Below are 16,574 nucleotides of genomic sequence, written 5' to 3' on the forward strand. Positions count from 1 at the left end.
TAAAGAAAATAATGGGCTATCTTTAAGGGTCCCTATGAAAAAATAACGACATGATGATTTAAACCGAGTTCTTGATTTACGATTCGAGTTCTTGATTTACGATTCGAGTTCTTGATTTACGATTCGGACTGGAACGTCCCCGTTGTTAAACAAGGTGGACATTAAGGTGTCTTCTTCTTCTTCTTCTTCTTTTTTTGGTCTAAAACGAAAGTGAAAGTAAAAAAAAATACCTTTAAAAAGTTTCAATTCATTTCTCTAAACACTAACAATAATGGAATGCCCCTGTTGGACATATATAGCAAATACATCAAGCACATGCTGCCCCCTCGTGGCTCAGCTGGGTACTGCATCCCTCTGAGTAAACTAGGGAAAGTTTTTAATAATTTAGGAAATGATGCCACCTGTTGGCTGACATGCAGTTGCAGGGCCCATGGGTAAAATAGATCAAGGTAGTGCAATTGTAGGGCAGCCTTTCTCAAGTTGGCAACTTCAACTCCCAGAATTCCCCAGCCATCGGATTTCAAGACTTCAATTCCCAGAATTCCCTAGCATGTGGAAGGCATGTGGACTTCAACTCCCAAAATTGCCCATTCGGACATGTTTTAAGATGTGTGGACTTCAATTCCCCACCCCCCCTTGAATTCCCCAGCTAGGAATTCTGGGAGTTGAACTCCATACTTCTTAAAGTGGCTAAGATTGAGAAACACTGCTCTGGGACATACCAGATGCTGCCCTCCAGTGGCTGACATAGGTACTAACAGATTAAAAGTGGAGAACGGGGAAATGTATTGAACCATACTGCCCCCTGGTGTGTCACTTGGATATTTCGCCCATCCATTGAGACAATATTGAATTCTATTGCAACCATTGGCTACTTTGTGTATTGGAGATTTAATCAGGAGAATTGGGGACTGTATTGAACGCATTGATAACAGATCCTGATATTGATTTGAAATCAAATGTCCATTTCCATATATATATATACTTGTCTATTTGATGTCTTTTCCCTATGCTGATTAAAGCTTTTACAGCTGATAGGTAATCCTGAAGTTTCAACAGTTCATTTAATGACCTTTCAAACATACGACGGAGCTGAAAAAAAATTGACTTATGACCTGTCCTTATGACTATCACACACAAACACACCGAGGTCCCAGAATTACTGTTTGGGCACTCAGCAACCAGCTTGCATTGACCACGATTAATCTTGGGATCACCTGAATGTCGATTTGCCACTTCCCAGCCAGCTTCTGACAAGCCAAATCCATGAGGGAAGCTGAATTTCCCTTAAAAACTGCACAATTCATTGAACAATTGCAGTGATTTTGCTTAACAACCGGACTCAAAATTGTTGTAAAATTGGGTACGGTTCCGCCACGATGATACGCTTAGTGACGGCACCCTTTAGCAAAGGATGACATTCAATTGGGGTTGCAAGTCAAGGACTACGGGGTCCAGAGCAGACCCTGGGGATGGAGGCTTTTCAAAACAGGGAAGACAAAAAGACGGAAGAAGACAGAATCACAAAGTTAAAAGGGACCTTGGAGGTCTTCTAGTCCAACCTTATACAGACAAATGGCTGTCCAATCTCTTCTTGAAAACCTCCAGTGATGGAGCACCCATAACTTCTGGAGGCAAGGAGTTCCACTGGTCAATTGTTGTCACTGTCAGGAAATTTCTCCTTAGTTCTAAGTTGCTTCTTTCCTTGATGCATTTCCATCCATTGCTTCTTGTCCTGCCTTCTGGTCCTTTGGAGAATAGGTTGTCCTCCTCTGTGGCAGCCCCTCAAATATTGGAAGTCAGTTATCATGTCTCCCTTCATCCTTCTTTTCATTAGACTAGCCGTACCCAGTTCCCTCAATTGTTCATCGTACAGTCAGCCTCCAGACCCAAACGGTAAATAAATAGCTCGATTTATTTAAGCATCAATTTAAGCATCAATAAGTTTATTGAAATAATAAATAAATAAATAATAAGTTTATTTAAGCATCAAGTATTCGCGGCGGCTCAGGCAGCTAAGACATTGAGCTTGTCGATCGAAAGGTCGGCGGTTCAGCGGTTCGAATCCCTGGTGCCGCGTAACGGGGTGAGCTCCCGTGACTTGTCCCAGCTTCTGCCAACCTAGCAGTTCAAAAGCACGTAAAAAAATGCAAGTAGAAAAATAGGGACCACCTTTGGTGGGAAGGGAAGAGCGTTCCGTGCGCCTTTGGCGTTGAGTCATGCCGGCCACATGACCACGGAGAAGTCTTCGGACAACGCTGGCTCTTCAGCTTTGAAAGGAGATGAGCACCGCCCCCTAGAGTCAGGAACGACCAGCACATACGTGCGAGGGGAACCTTTACCTTATTCCAGTTATGACCTGACGGTGCCAAATTCCAGCAGAAAAACCTGGACTGAGGTCTGACAGGTCTGGAAAAAAAGAGAGAATGTCCAATATGCTCATTATCTTTTCCACTCAGGCAGGTGACCGGTCTGTTGCAATGAGACCTTATCTCTCTCCGGCGGGTCACGAGTTGTAGATCCGTCAAGAGGCCTGCCAAATTCTTCTCCCTACCTGGCTGCTGTGTCCGATGGTGCAAGAGTTAAAATAATAACTAGGGCAGGGGTATTTCCCCCCCTCCCTTGGCAATGGTTCAACTGGCCCAAAACTATTGGCAAGGTTTGAATAACTCAAAACACCCAGCCAGGATGGTGACTAAAAGACTAGAGAAAGGGGTGCTTGCTGAGGTTGGACTGTGCCCGTCCTGGCTCCTCCTCCTTAGATAATTGGGGAGGGGTATATATTCTGGGATGGCTTGAAGCACCGAGATTTGGTGGGGAGACCCCTGACTTTAATCTGCAGCTGATTTTTTTTTTTTTTTTGTCTTTGCAGGTAAGTGACTTTGCAAGAAAGTGGTGCTGGTGGGGGAAAACTTTTAACGAAGTTTTGAAGAGTTGCAAAAAAAAACCTTCTAAAGAAGTTTGGAAGAGTTTTAAAGAGGATTGGGGAGAAAGAAGGAACGTCTGATTTGGGGGGGGGGCGGGTTTGACGATTAAAAAGAGGAGAGGATGAGAAGAAGGAAGCCACACTATAAATAGAGAGAAGATAAAATATAAATGTGTGCACGATGAATGAAAGGAAGGTCAGAAACTGACTCTTTATATCTTTTTTGAGATAAAATAGATTAGAAAAAGAAGAATATTCTGACGTAACTTTAGAAAGAGAGATTGAAATATAATTGTGAAGAATATCAGAAGCCATTTCTTCGTATATTTGTTCCTCTTTTTCAATCTTTCTTTCTTTCTTTCTTTCTTTCTTTCTTTCTTTCTTTCTTTCTTTCTTTCTTTCTTTCTTTCTTTCTTTCTTTCTTTCTTTCTCTTTGCTCTTCCTCACTTCCTAATGTTTCCCCTCTTTTGAGTTTCAATTTGTTTTCTCTTCCACTTTTTTTATTTCCTACGGGCTTACTTCTCCCTTTTCCTTCCCTTCGCTTTTCTCCTTTTCTGCACCTGTTGAAATAAAAGTTTTTGGGGGATTTGAAAGAGATTGAAACGGGCAGAACAAAAGGAAAAGCCTAAAATTCTCTGTGTCCTGAGTTTTAAACAGGAGATACGCAGCCGGAATAAATAAAGAAATTGCTCTTTTGTACAAGGGGAACTGAAAGTACAAACTGGGGTTGTTTAACGGAGCCAGTGGACAAATCTTTATTTTGGATGGTGCCAACAGTGCCCCAGATCTGCCAGCTCTGCTCTGTGCCAAGCTGGACATCCTTTTATTGAAAAAACCTCTATGGAAAAAATAACGCAACTGGTTTTCCCTAAATTGGGTCAGGCTATATAATAGAATCCATCTCTTCAATCGATTCTATCTAATCAGTTGAAGCACCTGAAGGCAGGAGAAGAAGCAACGGATGGAAATTTATCAAGGGGAGAGACAACCTAGAATTAAGGAGAAATTTCCTAACAGTGAGAAAATTTAATCAGTGGAACGCCTTGCCTCTAGAAATTGTGGGTGCTCCATCACTGGAGGTTTTTTTAAAGAAGAGATCGGACATCCACTTGTCCAGAAAGATATAGAGTTTCCTGTTTGAGCAGGGGGTTGGACTAGAAGATCTCTAAGGTCCCTTCCAACTCTGTTATCCTGTTAAAATTGGGGGAAAATTCACTTAACAACTCTCTCCCTTAGGAATGGAAATATTGGGCTCAGTTGTGGTCGTAAGGAGAGGATTACCTGTATTTGCAGATTAACAGCATTTGGGGTGTGGGGCTGGAGATTATACAGAGTACACAGGTTGATGAATTACAACTCCCATCAGTCCCAGCAAGGATGAGGGGTTCTGGAAGTTGTATTAGAAGGAGGGAGCCCATTCCTGAGGCTGGGAGTGAAGTTTGAGCCAGGACCATCATGCTCATGTGGAATCTTGTGGTGATGAGTTCCGCGGGCTCAAGACCTACGTTGGTGCCAATATTTGGTCCTCTCGTCTTTCTGAAACGACTGTTACAGCTGCTTCATGAGCATTCAAAATGCCTGGAGAAGTTATTCTGTGAATACAGGCTGTCCTTGATTTATGTCCATAATTGGAACCAGAATTTCCGTTGCTAAGCCAATTGGTTGTTAAGTGAATCGCAAGGTTGTTAAGCAAATCCAGTAATATCAGCTCTTTTATTAGCCTGGAAAAAAAAAGCAGTTGGGTTTGGGGTCTTCTGAAGATATCCAGACTCTGCCTGTTAATCTCATGGGGTTTTTTTTTTCTTGAATTGTCCTTCGGGTGACATATAAGCTCAATATTATTATTATTATGATAGTATCAAAGATATCAAAGTATTATTATGATTATTATAGACTCAATGTCTCAGGCCAAAGGCCTTGTGGTTCTGGCGTACAGTGGTGGTCTGGATACGTCCTGCATCCTGGTTTGGCTGAAAGAACAAGGTTATGATGTCATCGCTTACCTGGTGAGAGAACTTTTCAAGGACTTAATCAATATTATTCAAACTTGGCAACTTAAGAGGGGTGGACTTCCGCTCCCAGAATTCCCCACCCAGCAGGCGTTAAGATGGGTGGACTTCCACTCCCAGAATTCCCTGGTTAGCAGGCTTTAAGATGGGTGGACTTCAACTCCCAGAATCCCCCAGACAGCAAGCTTTAAGACGGTAGACTTCAACTCCCAGAACTCCCTGGTTAGTAGGCTTTAAGATGGATGGACTTCAACTTCCAAATTTCCCAGCATGCTGGATGGGGCATTCTGGGAGTTGAAGTCCACCCATCTTAAAGTTGCCAAGTTTAAGAGACACGGCAATGGCTTGATTGTGAAAGTTGCAAGGGACCCCAGGTAGAAATTCAACCGGTGTCAGTCTTGCCTCGGTTAAGAGGAGAACCATCAGCCACAAACCGGAAGGAAGGAGGAAACTCAATTCTAGCCTTGCCTTTTAGTTGGCCCCTAACTAGCTAGCAGCAGGGCTGAGGATGATGGGATTTGATATCCAATCCGGCTGCTGGGTCCCCGGGGGAGCGAAAGTAGTCTTTAATTAAATATAAATTTCATTGTAAAGACTTGGGGCCCTTCAAATGAACACACACAGAAATCCAGGACCTGAGAATAAATATCCGTGATTAAAAGAAGCTGCAAGCCACAAAGTTTCAAAAGAATTTCAAGAATGAAAAAATCATCAAAACCCCCCCCCCCCCCCCCATCACCTTATTTATCAAGACAAAGTTCAGAGTGTCTTATGATGAGTCCTGCTTTAGTTAGCGGAGAACTTTACCCCTTTGGACTTATTTTCCCCCTTATTTGTTATTTGGAGTTATTTTTATTGCCACTGAAGGACAAATACGGCAACTACTTCTCTTGCAGCAATATTGTTTAAACGGCTGAGCTGGAGGCCCTCAAGCAGCCTCACTCAGCTAGGAAATGGCTTCAGAGGAAGCCCCGTGGATTGGCATCTTAGGAAAGAGTAGGGCTAGATGGCCTCTGGGTGCCCTTCCAGGGAAGCCAGTATTTTCCCCTTAGGAACTGCAGAGAAAGCTAGAATGGGGAGGCTTATAGGAAGAGCCAGGCATCTCCCTTCCATCTCCCTTTACTCCTTCCTTCCTTCCTTCCTTCCTTCCTTCCTTCCTTCCTTCCTTCCTTCCTTCCTTACTCTCTCCCATCTCCCTTCCTTCCTTTCTCCCTCCCTCCCTCCCTCCCTCCCATTTCCATTCCTTCCTTCCCTCCCTCTTTTTACTTCTTCCTTCCTTCTCTCGCTCTTCCTCCCTCTCCCCTTCCCTTCCTCTTTGCTCTTCTCCTTCCCTTAATCTCTTCCCTTAATTTTTACCCCTCAGAGATGGGAAATGGCTCTGCTATCCTTCCAAAATTTAGCAGCCCCCTTTTCCAAGATATTCTAAGATACCCCCCCCCCCCAAATTAGAAATAATGAGACCCCTTTATACAATTAAGGATTTGGTGCCTTTTTCCCCTTAAAAGGGACGTGGTGGCTCAGTGGCTAAGACGCTGAGCTTGTTGACCGAAAGGTCGGCAGTTCAGAGGTTCGAATCCCTGGTGCCGCGTAACGGGGTGAGCTCCCGCTCCTTGTCCCAGCTTCTGTCAACCTAGCAGTTCGAAAGCACGTAAAAAAAAAATGCGAGTAGAAAAATAGGGACCACCTTTGGTGGGAAGGGAACAGCGATCCGTGCGCCTTTGGCGTTGAGTCATGCCGGCCACAAGACCACGGAGACGTCTTCGGACAGCTCTGGCTCTTCGGCTTTGAAACGGAGATGAGCACTGCCCCCAAGAGTCAGGAACGACTAGCACGTATGTGCGAGGGGAACCTTTACCTTAACTCCCCTTAAAAACACACAAAAAAGCAGATTTCCTTAATCTAGAAGTTATTTCCTATTTTTCCCCCCTTTAAATATTTCCCAGGCCAACATTGGACAAGAGGAAGACTTCGAAAAGGCGAGAATGAAAGCTCTTTCTTTGGGTGCCAAGAAGGTGAGTGATTAATTTTGCCTGCTACCCTTGGCCTCAGTTGGCTTAATCAGAGTTTGCTGAAAGAATAATGGCTCATTAAAGCATACATGGACACCAATCCTTCTTCCAGAAGTAGTGGGTGCTCCATCAGAAAAGGGTTTTTTCCCCACCCCCCATGTTTTATTTATTTTATTTATAATACTTTTCATCTCCATCATATCATCTGAATTTTAGGTTTACATTGAGGACCTGCGCAGAGAATTTGTAGAAGAGTTTATTTGGCCAGCGGTCCAAGCTGGGGCTCTCTATGAGGACCGCTATCTTCTGGGCACGTCTCTGGCTCGGCCGTGCATCGCCCAGAAGCAGATGGAAATCGCCTTGAGAGAGGAGGCCCAATTCGTTTCTCATGGAGCTACAGGCAAGGTGGGGTGAGCCAGCATGATCCTTTCATGAGGGCTCCTTGGTGCTCTCTGAGCTCGGCTGATTTCTTGCAGTCATTTCATGACCCAAACATTGTCAGTGCTAGAAGGGAGTGGGGTGTAAGGAGGAGAAGGAGAAGGAGGAGAAAGAGAAGGAGGAGGAGAAGGAGAAGGAGGAGGAGAAGGAGGAGGAGAAGGAGGAGAAGGAGGAGGAGAAGGAGAAGGAGAAGGAGATTGTGGGGTCCTTGGTGATTTCTGAGCTTGGTTATTTTCTTGCAAATGTTTCATGACCCAAACTAGGTAACATCATCAGTGCTAGAAGGGAGTAGGGTGTAAGGAGAAGAAGGAGAAGGAGGAGAAAGAGAAGGAGGAGAAGGAGAAGGAGGAGAAGGAGAAGGAGAAGGAGATTGTGGGGTCCTTGGTGATTTCTGAGCTTGGTTATTTTCTTGCAAATGTTTCATGACCCAAACTAGGTAACATCATCAGTGCTAGAAGGGAGTAGGGTTTGTGGGAGAAGGAGAAGGAGAAGGAGGAGAAGGAGAAGGAGAAGGAGAAGGAGAAGGAGAAGGAGGAGGAGGAGGAGAAAGAGAAGGAGGAGAAGGAGGAGATTGTGGGGTCCTTGGTGATCTCTGAGCTTGGTTGTTTTCATGCAAACGTTTCATGACCCAAACTAGGTAACATCATCAGTGCTAGAAGGGAGTGGGGTGTAAGGAGGAGGAGGAGGAGAAGGAATGTGAGGTCTAGCACTGATGAAGTTACCTAGCTGGGTCACGAAACGTCTGCAAGAAAACCACCAAGCTCAGAGAGCTCCCAGCACTCCTCATTTCAACCCTGCGCTGCAAAATATTCTCCTTTATTGGTGATGTTTTAAACTGCTCCCCTGTTAATCTTCTCAGTGGACTTTACTTTCCATGCTGGAATCTGGACTGAGGGGAGAAGGTCTATCTATGTCTCTAGGAAGCGAGGACCAAAATTTGCATGAGGCACAAATTCGATTTTACGGCTTGAGCAAACTTAGCCAAGGACTTTCTTGGGAAGTCATCTTCTTGGATTTTGTCCCTCTGAGTAATTCTGAATAATTCAAAGAAAAATAAGACTGCACGTATCTGGACAGCGCTTGTTAAAAATTAGCTAAACTGAGTTTTAGCTAGACAGGATTTTCCTAGAGTAGCTGACAAGCTAAATTGCACAGGGTTGAATTGCTTAGGAAGGAAGGAAGGAAGGAAGGAAGGAAGGAAGGAAGGAAGGAAGGAAGGAAGGAAGGAAGGAAGGAAGGAGACACAAAGGGAAAGGGAGGGGAGGAGAGGAGAGGGGAGGGGAGGGAAGGAAGGAAGGGAAGAAGAGAAGAAGGAAGGAAGGAAGGAAAGAAGGAAGGAAGGGAGGGAGGAAGGAGACACAAAGGGAAGGGGAGGAGAGGAGAGGGGAGGGAAGGAAGGAAGGGAAGAAGAGAAGAAGGAAGGAAGGAAGGAAGGAAGGAAGGAAGGAAGGAAGGAAGGAAGGAAGGAAGGAGACAGAGAAGGGACAAATTCCTGATTAGCAACAAATATTTAAGTTCTCTTGATGCCTGGCAATTACTCAATGGAGTGACAGGCAGAAGTCATATATTATTTCTTTTTCTATTTTCTTTTTTTTTTAGTATTCTTTTTCCCTTGATTTTTTTTTAATCTTATTCTAAAACTCTAATTAAAAACAAACCTGTTTGTAAATTCACACAGGCTTGTAGTGTTTTTTAAAAACTGTATGGCACACATTTTCCCACAAGAGGGCAGCAAAGACTTACTTTTATCAAGATTCCTTTTTTTTGGGCTTCATCATTCAAAATTGTGCTGCTTGAGCAGAATGGAAATAGCTCAGAAAGGGTAGAGAAAGATTGCAGAATCAGGCTTTCTAAAAAGAAAAGAGGAGGTGGGAGGGCTGATTTTGCTCCTGTACAGTTGCAATGTGAGGTTTGGGAACTCTGGCAGGAGTTTGGTACAAGATTTTTATTTTTTTTACCCCAACGCCCTGAATTGATAGCAAGAGATGGGGAGTTCTAGTCCCACTTTAGGCATGAAAGCAGGTGGGTAACTTTGGGCCAATCACCAGGAGACAGTGAGTTCTAGTCCAGCCTTAGGCATGAAAGCAGGTGGGTAACTTTGGGCCAATCACCAGGAGACAGTGAGTTCTAGTCCAGCCTTAGGCATGAAAGCAGGTGGGTAACTTTGGGCCAATCACTAGGAGATGGTGAGTTCTAGTCCAGCCTTAGCCATGAAAGCTGACTGGGTGACTTTGGGCCAATCACTAGGAGATGGTGAGTTCTAGTCCCGCCTTAGCCATGAAAGCTGACTGGGTGACTTTGGGCCAATCACTAGGAGACAGTGAGTTCTAGTCCAGCCTTAGCCATGAAAGCTGACTGGGTGACTTTGGGCCAATCACTAGGAGATGGTGAGTTCTAGTCCCGCCTTAGCCATGAAAGCTGACTGGGTGACTTTGGGCCAATCACTAGGAGACAGTGAGTTCTAGTCCAGCCTTAGCCATGAAAGCTGACTGGGTGACTTTGGGCCAATCACTAGGAGATGGTGAGTTCTAGTCCCGCCTTAGGCATGAAAGGTGGCTGAATGACTTTGGGATAATCACCAGGAGACGGTGAGTTCTAGTCCAGCCTTAGGAATGAAAACTGGCTGGGTGACTTTGGACCAGTCTCTCCCTCTCAGCCTAACCCACCTCACAACTCTGCTCGACGTGGCCTTAAAACGTACTGAAATACTTTTGCCTTTTGCCTTCTAAGAAATGTTCTCTCAGCTGTAGCTTCAGAAAGCTACAAGCCCTTTGAAACATCTTCCCATTCGAGTAAGCTTGGCTTGCAGGCAAATGGGTTGAGAGGCAATCACCCCCCTCCCCGTAATCCGAGCCCCCAAAGCTTCCTGGTCCCTGATCCACACTGCCAATTTCTTAAATGCTCCAGGCACCATCTGTGTGAGGCTCCATGACCGAGAAGCAGATGGGAGAAGGAAGTTGGGTTAGATGTTGGCTCCAGAGTCTTCCGTCGCCGCCTCTTTTTTTTTTTTTTGGCTCCTGCAAACCACGATCATCTCGGTTGCTCTCAACGGTCACATGATTCTCAAGAAAGAGTGTTTGTTAAACCGGCATCTAGTTCTGGTCATCACTGTTCAAAAAAGATGTGGAGACTCTAGAAAGAGTGCAGAGAAGAGCAACCAGGATGATGAGGGGACTGGAGGCGCAAATATACGAGGAACGGTTGCAGGAACTGGGCATGGCTAGTCTAGTGAAGAGAAGGACCAGGGGAGACAGGATAGCATCTTCCAATATTTGAGGGGCTCCTAAAAAGAAGAGGGGGGTCAAAGCACCAAAAAACCAAGACAAGAAGCAACAGATGGAAACTAACAAAGGAGAGAGAAGCAACCTAGAACTAAGGAGAAACTTCCTAACAGCGAGGACAATTAGTCAGTGGAACAGCTTGCCACCAGAAGTTGTGGGTGTTCCACAATTTCCAAATTGGAAATTGATCAGGACAGTATATGGTCTCCCATGCTCGAGCAGGGGGTTTGACTAGAAGACCTCTAAGGTCCCTTGCAGTTCTAGGATTCCACTTCAGAATGCCTGAGGATCTGTTGCTAGTTTCTATCGGGAATATTTTTCAGCCTGTCTGGACTGATAAACCCCCGCCTTCCCTCCCCCATCTGAACACCCCCTCCCCCGCAAATCCGGAGCTGTGTGCCAATTTCAAAGGGATCCCCAAGGCCACCTCAGAGTTTCCTTATCAGGTAGGATTAGAACCCGACTCTTCCTAAAATGTGGCTCAACATGGTTACAATATAGAACACACATAGAAAATCCTGAATCCCCTTGCTGGTTGCCAAGGACACAAATCCTGATCGCCTCACCCCGGCGACAGCCGTAACTACGAGGAATCAGGTTGTCAGTTCCTCTTTTTTTTTTTTCTTCATCCCTGTTGTCAACGAACGGTTGTAAATCGAGGACTTCCTGTATCGGTTGGATGGGAGGCAACCAGGTGATCCCAGCGGGGGAAAAATAAAAACGGTGGAGAGCTTCCCCAGCGAAAGCGATCGCAAACCGACGTTTCCGTTGGGCAAAAACGATTTGCGATTTTTGCCGAATCCTTTTTATTAAAATTTCGGTTTTAATTGGGTTGCTTTAAATTCGGGCCAAAATTATTTAATTGTTTTTTAAAATGTTTTTAACTTTGATATGCTATGTTTTATCCTGGCTGTACACCGCCCTGAGTCCCACAGGAGAAGGACGGTATAGAAATATAATAAAATAAATAAATCCTCTTCTTCCTTTTTTTTTTTTTTTTTTAGGGCAACGATCAGATTCGGTTTGAGCTCACCTACTACGCGCTCTCCCCTCAGATCCAGGTAAGGCTCGTTGTTTTGTGCTACGCAACCACACACAATGTTGTTTCAGTCCTCTTCGGTCCCACTCACCAAATCTCCCCATCCGACTGCCAGCTTTGAGGCAGCTGCAACCAGTCCCGGGACTTCAGGTTATACGCCCCACGTACTCAAATTTAAAAGTTTATTCTCCTTTTTTCTGGAATCGGTGTTTGGAATTAAGCAGGGAGCATTTCAAAGCCAGAAGGCACCACCGGGCCTTTTAAATCTCCACTTTAATCTCTCCAAACAAAGGTGATTCCAAAACCTTTTGCAAAGTGGGATTATTTATTTATTTATTTTCATCCTGCCCAGGGCAAAAATTCTGTGGTAACTGAAATGCTCTCGCTTTAATTGACCTAGAAAGTGTCAATTAAAACATCACAATGACTTAGCAAAAGGTTAGGATGTCCTTTTGATCGTTTGTTAGCTAGTGGTTGCTATTTTTTTTTTTAAAAAAAAAATGGATTCAAATCGAATTATTTTTAATTCCTTGGATGGAACTGGATGAGGTTTTATCCTCCATTGGGAATTTTTGCAAGTGTTTTTATGAGCTTCGGTCCAACTCCGATCACTGCAATTTAGGAAGATTATGCAGAACAAGGCAAAACATATGAAGAAATATAATATCAATACGAATTAATTAAGCCATGTATTCCTAAAATTGTTATGTCTGGGATCTTTAGCCGGTGCAGTGATAGGGCCAAACTTTCGGACCTAAGGTACTTCAAATGGACTAACTTACAGAATGCACCCAAAAATCTTTGGGACCGGAGGAATTGACCCTATGGCAAATTTTTATAAAACATTTTACGACATCCAAAAGGATCGGAGAGCATTTTATGACCTCCTTCAAAATGTCACAAAAGCATTTCCTGTGTTTGACTGCACTGGACAGTTCAGCCAGGACTACTTTTAAGGCAGATCCACCTCTGAACAGAGAATGATAGAGTCGGAAGGGACCGTGGAGGTCTTCTAGACCGACCCCCTTCTCAAGCAGGAGACCCTATTTCATTCCGGACAAAGAGTTGCCCAGTCTCTAAATTTAAAAAAAAAATTAAGCATTTTTCCACTGCATTAAGACGCTCTGCCATTGTTGAAGGTTTTTGAGGAACCAGATAAGGAATATCTCTGAATCTATTACCCTGGAGTTCATCAGTTTTCTAGGACTAATTCATAATAATACTATAATTAATACATCCGAATAAAACAAAGTCAGTACAATCTACACTTTCAATCCTCTCTCCCTCCCTCCTTCTTTGCCTGACTTCACCATCTTTCAATCCTTCCTCCCTCCCTCCCTCCCCTCAGCTTCCTTCCTTCCTTCCTTCCTTCCTTCCTTCCTTCCTTCCTTCCTTCCATTTTTCCTTTCCTCCACCTCTCCGTCCTTCCTTCCAGTTTGGTGCAGCAGCCTTCTCCGCTGCACCAAACTGGTTTTCGGTCAGTGCCATAACAAACTTTATTTCCATGGTATCTGCAGATCATTGCGCCCTGGAGAATGCCCGAGTTTTATACCCGCTTCCGAGGACGGAGTGACCTCATGGAATATGCCAAGGTACCAGAATTGTAATCCTTTCTTTGTTTCCCCCCCATGCTTTCTGGTTCCACCCATTCTTCGTAGGCCACAAGCTGGTAGCCATCACGGCCTTTGTCCCGGCATCGTAACTGTTTCCTAGAATTGTTCTTTGCATTTGATGGTTGGCTTTCCAAGTAGTCTTTGACTTACGACTGGCCATTTAGCGATTGTTCAAAGTTACATTGGCACCTCTTCTTCCTTCCTTCCTTCCTTCCTCCCTCTCTCCCTCCCTCCCTTCTTTTCCTCCTCTACCCTTTTCTTCCTTCTCTTCCTTCCTTCCACCCTTCCTTTCCTCCTCCCGTTCCTCCCCTTCCTTCCTCCCTTCCTCCCTCCCTTTCCTTCTCTTCCTCCCTTCCTCCCTTTTTCCTCCCTCCCTCCCTTCTTTTCCTCCTCCTCCCTTTCCTTCTCCTCCTCCCTTTCCTTCTCTTCCTCCCTCCCTCCCTCCCTCCTTCCCTTTCTTTCTCTCTCCCTGCCTTCCACCCTTTCTTTCCTCCTCCTCCCTTTCCTTTCTTCCCTCCCTTCCACCCTTCCTTTCCTCCTCCCCTTCCTTCCCTTCCTTCCTTCCTTCCTCCCTCCCTTTCCTTCTCTTCCTCCCTTCCTCCCTTTTTTCCTCCCTCCCTCCCTTCTTTTCCTCCTCCTCCCTTTCTTTCTTTCTCTTCCTTCCTTCCTCCCTCCCTCCCTTCCATTTTTCCTTTCCTCCTCCTCTCCTCTCCTTCCTTCCTTCCCTCCTTCCTCCTCCTCTCCAGGACAAGTCACAATAAAACAGATGAGGACTTTTGCATCACTCCCTCCCCAGGGGCCCTTTTCTTCTCCACGAACGTTTGACAACTGTGTTCAATCAATCAAAAAGAAAAGAACCGTTTTGTGTACAAACCAGAAAATTGCTTGAAGTCCCATGTCTCTTTCTATCTTTCTATCTATATTTTCCCCCCCCTTGCTATCTAAAACAGAGTAAATGATTTCCAAGGTCCCGAAATTGAAAGCTGGGTGCAGGAGGAAAACAAAACAAAACACCAAAAAGACAGCCTTTTTTTTTTGCTTTTTATTTATTTATTTTGTATTTGCAAAACATTTGCAAACATGTCCATCCATCCACTGTGAACTTGAAAAACACGTGTATTTCAAGGATGCTGGTTTCTTTCTCTCCCCCCCCCCCATTTATTTTTCCTGCCATCTGTTATTTATTGCCTCAAGGGGGAAATTTACAAGAGTCCCCCATATGTTGCCAAACAAATTGTCAAGTAGGCGAGTTGTTAAGACAGGGGTGTACGCGTGTTTTTAATTAGGGCGCGTATTATATGGAAAACTGAGCGTGGTCAGGTTTTCTTTCTTTCTTTCTTTCCTTCCCCCACCCCCCCTTTTATTCCTGGTTCTCCCTGTCTTTGCTGAAAAAGGCTTTAAGGAAGGAGTAAAGCAATTAAAAGGACTTTTGGGGGACTTTTCAATGCTTGTGTTTGTGTGAGAGGGAGGGAGGGAGTGTGAGAGAGGGACCACTGAATGGACAAAACACACGTTCGCCCCTCCATTCAGAGGCCAAATATTGTTCCTAGATTCTAAGGAGCACCTGAGAATGTTGCAGGGATTTTGCAACTCACAAACAGTTGCAAGCAGAATTGTTCTCTCAAGGATCGGAGCCAACTGGACTCCAGATGCACATTTTCCCACCCCATTGTATTCTATTGTATTGTATTGTGTTATTTTATTTTTCTTACTTTATTTTCTCCAATGGCCTAGGAAGCAGGAAAACATCTTGAATGTGGATGCTGCTGCTTCTTCTTCTTCTTCTTCTTCTTCTTCTTCTTCTTCTTCTTCTTCTTCTTCTTCTTCTTCCTCTTCCTCTTCCTCTTCCTCTTCCTCTTCCTCTTCCTCTTCCTCTTCTTCTTCTTCTTCTTCTTCTTCTTCTTCTTCTTCTTCTTCTTCTTCTTCTTCTCCTCCTCCTCTTCCTCCTCCTCCTCCTCCTCCTCCTCCTCCTCCTCCTCCTTTCTCCTTCCCCTCCTCCTCCCCTTCCTCTTCCTCTGCTGGTTTGTTTCTTGCAATTAATATGCTTTCATCATTGCCTGTTGACTTAGTCATAAACATTTCCTGCCAACTTTATACAGATTATCCTCGTGATTGGCGTGAGAATTCTGCAGCTGCCATCCCTAATCATATCAGTAAGAATGTCTCAATCATGGGCAACTTGAAAATGGCCTGCTGGGAATTCTAGGAGTCCACACCTTGTAAAGCAGGCTGGCTGGGGGATTCTGGGAGTTGAAGTTCAGCCATCTTAAAGCAGGCTGGCTGGGGGATTCTGGGAGTTGATGTCCAGCCACCTTCAAGTGGTCCAGGTTGAGATACACCCAAGCGAGAAGGACGCCTCCTTCTGCAAACCAGAAGAAACTTTGTAGTGTGTTTCCAACGGAGTTTGCCAAGTGTACATGTAGTCTCTAGGGTGGGCCCAGGGAAGTGGTGGGGGTCCCCATAAGAGGGCGGGTTGGCCTCCCCAGTCCACCTGCCTGCATAGCTCAGGGTAGCCCATTCAGGAGAGAACAGTTTAGTTGACTAATAAGCTCTTCAAAGCTAAAGCAGCAACAAAAGGAAGAGCAACTTGGCGGTGGAAGTGAGAATAGTATCTCCTCCCCTTCAGGGCACCACGGAGTGTGGATGGCTCCCCGGTGTGTGCCAACTAGCCTACTGTGACAAAAGCACACAGTCAAACCAACCCACAACAGAACCTTCAAGGAAGGAGATTTTTTCCCAAGTGGGAGTATATCCTACGACAGCTTGAACGGGGTCAACCCGAAAATGAAATCTGGACGAAACACTTGAAGCGCTTGGCTTTCCTTTAGCAAATCCCAGCTGAGCATCTCTTGGAGAAACGTCCTGCTGTTTCCCTTGCTTGACAAGCTTTAGCCTGTTGTTGTTATTGCTGCTGCTGCTCCTGCTAATTTCTCTGCCCGGTGCTTAGTTCTTGTTTTTTTTCACAGACCATTTCACTTGGAGAAACATCTCCAGCTAATTGACTGGTGGAGTGACCTTGTAAGAGATCTTGGGTTTATGACTGTCTCTGTATCGTGGGGAGGGGGGGGGAGAGAGGAAGGAAGGGGAAGAGAGGACAAGGTGGGTGTGGAAAGGATCGCCAAATGCATGCGCTTGAAGGAAGCAGGCAGAGATGGAACCAAAAGTACAGGTAGATGATCATCTTCTTCTTCTTCTTCTTCTTCTTCTTCTTCTTCTTCTTCTTCTTCTTCTTCTTCTTCTTCTTCTTCTTCTTCTTCTT

At 44.9% G+C, this 16,574-nt stretch overlaps 1 protein-coding gene across 1 annotated transcript in view; it reads left to right on the forward strand.

The window, feature by feature from the left end:
- The first annotated feature begins 2,814 nt into the window (after nt 1-2,814).
- The window catches only part of ASS1 (argininosuccinate synthase 1), a 49,578-nt gene continuing 35,818 nt past the window's right edge, over nt 2,815-16,574 (forward strand). The window contains exons 1-6 of the mRNA XM_070955626.1: nt 2,815-2,872; nt 4,820-4,932; nt 6,879-6,947; nt 7,161-7,349; nt 11,668-11,724; nt 13,220-13,294. Of these exons, the coding sequence (XP_070811727.1) occupies nt 4,825-4,932; nt 6,879-6,947; nt 7,161-7,349; nt 11,668-11,724; nt 13,220-13,294 (498 nt within the window). The 5' untranslated portion in view covers nt 2,815-2,872; nt 4,820-4,824. The remainder of the gene's footprint in view (nt 2,873-4,819; nt 4,933-6,878; nt 6,948-7,160; nt 7,350-11,667; nt 11,725-13,219; nt 13,295-16,574) is intronic.

Source organism: Pituophis catenifer, unplaced genomic scaffold (genome assembly GCF_029215685.1).
Source record: "Pituophis catenifer annectens isolate HBS135680 unplaced genomic scaffold, rPitCat1.0.hap2 SCAF_17, whole genome shotgun sequence".
In the NCBI taxonomy this organism is placed as follows: domain Eukaryota; kingdom Metazoa; phylum Chordata; class Lepidosauria; order Squamata; family Colubridae; genus Pituophis; species Pituophis catenifer.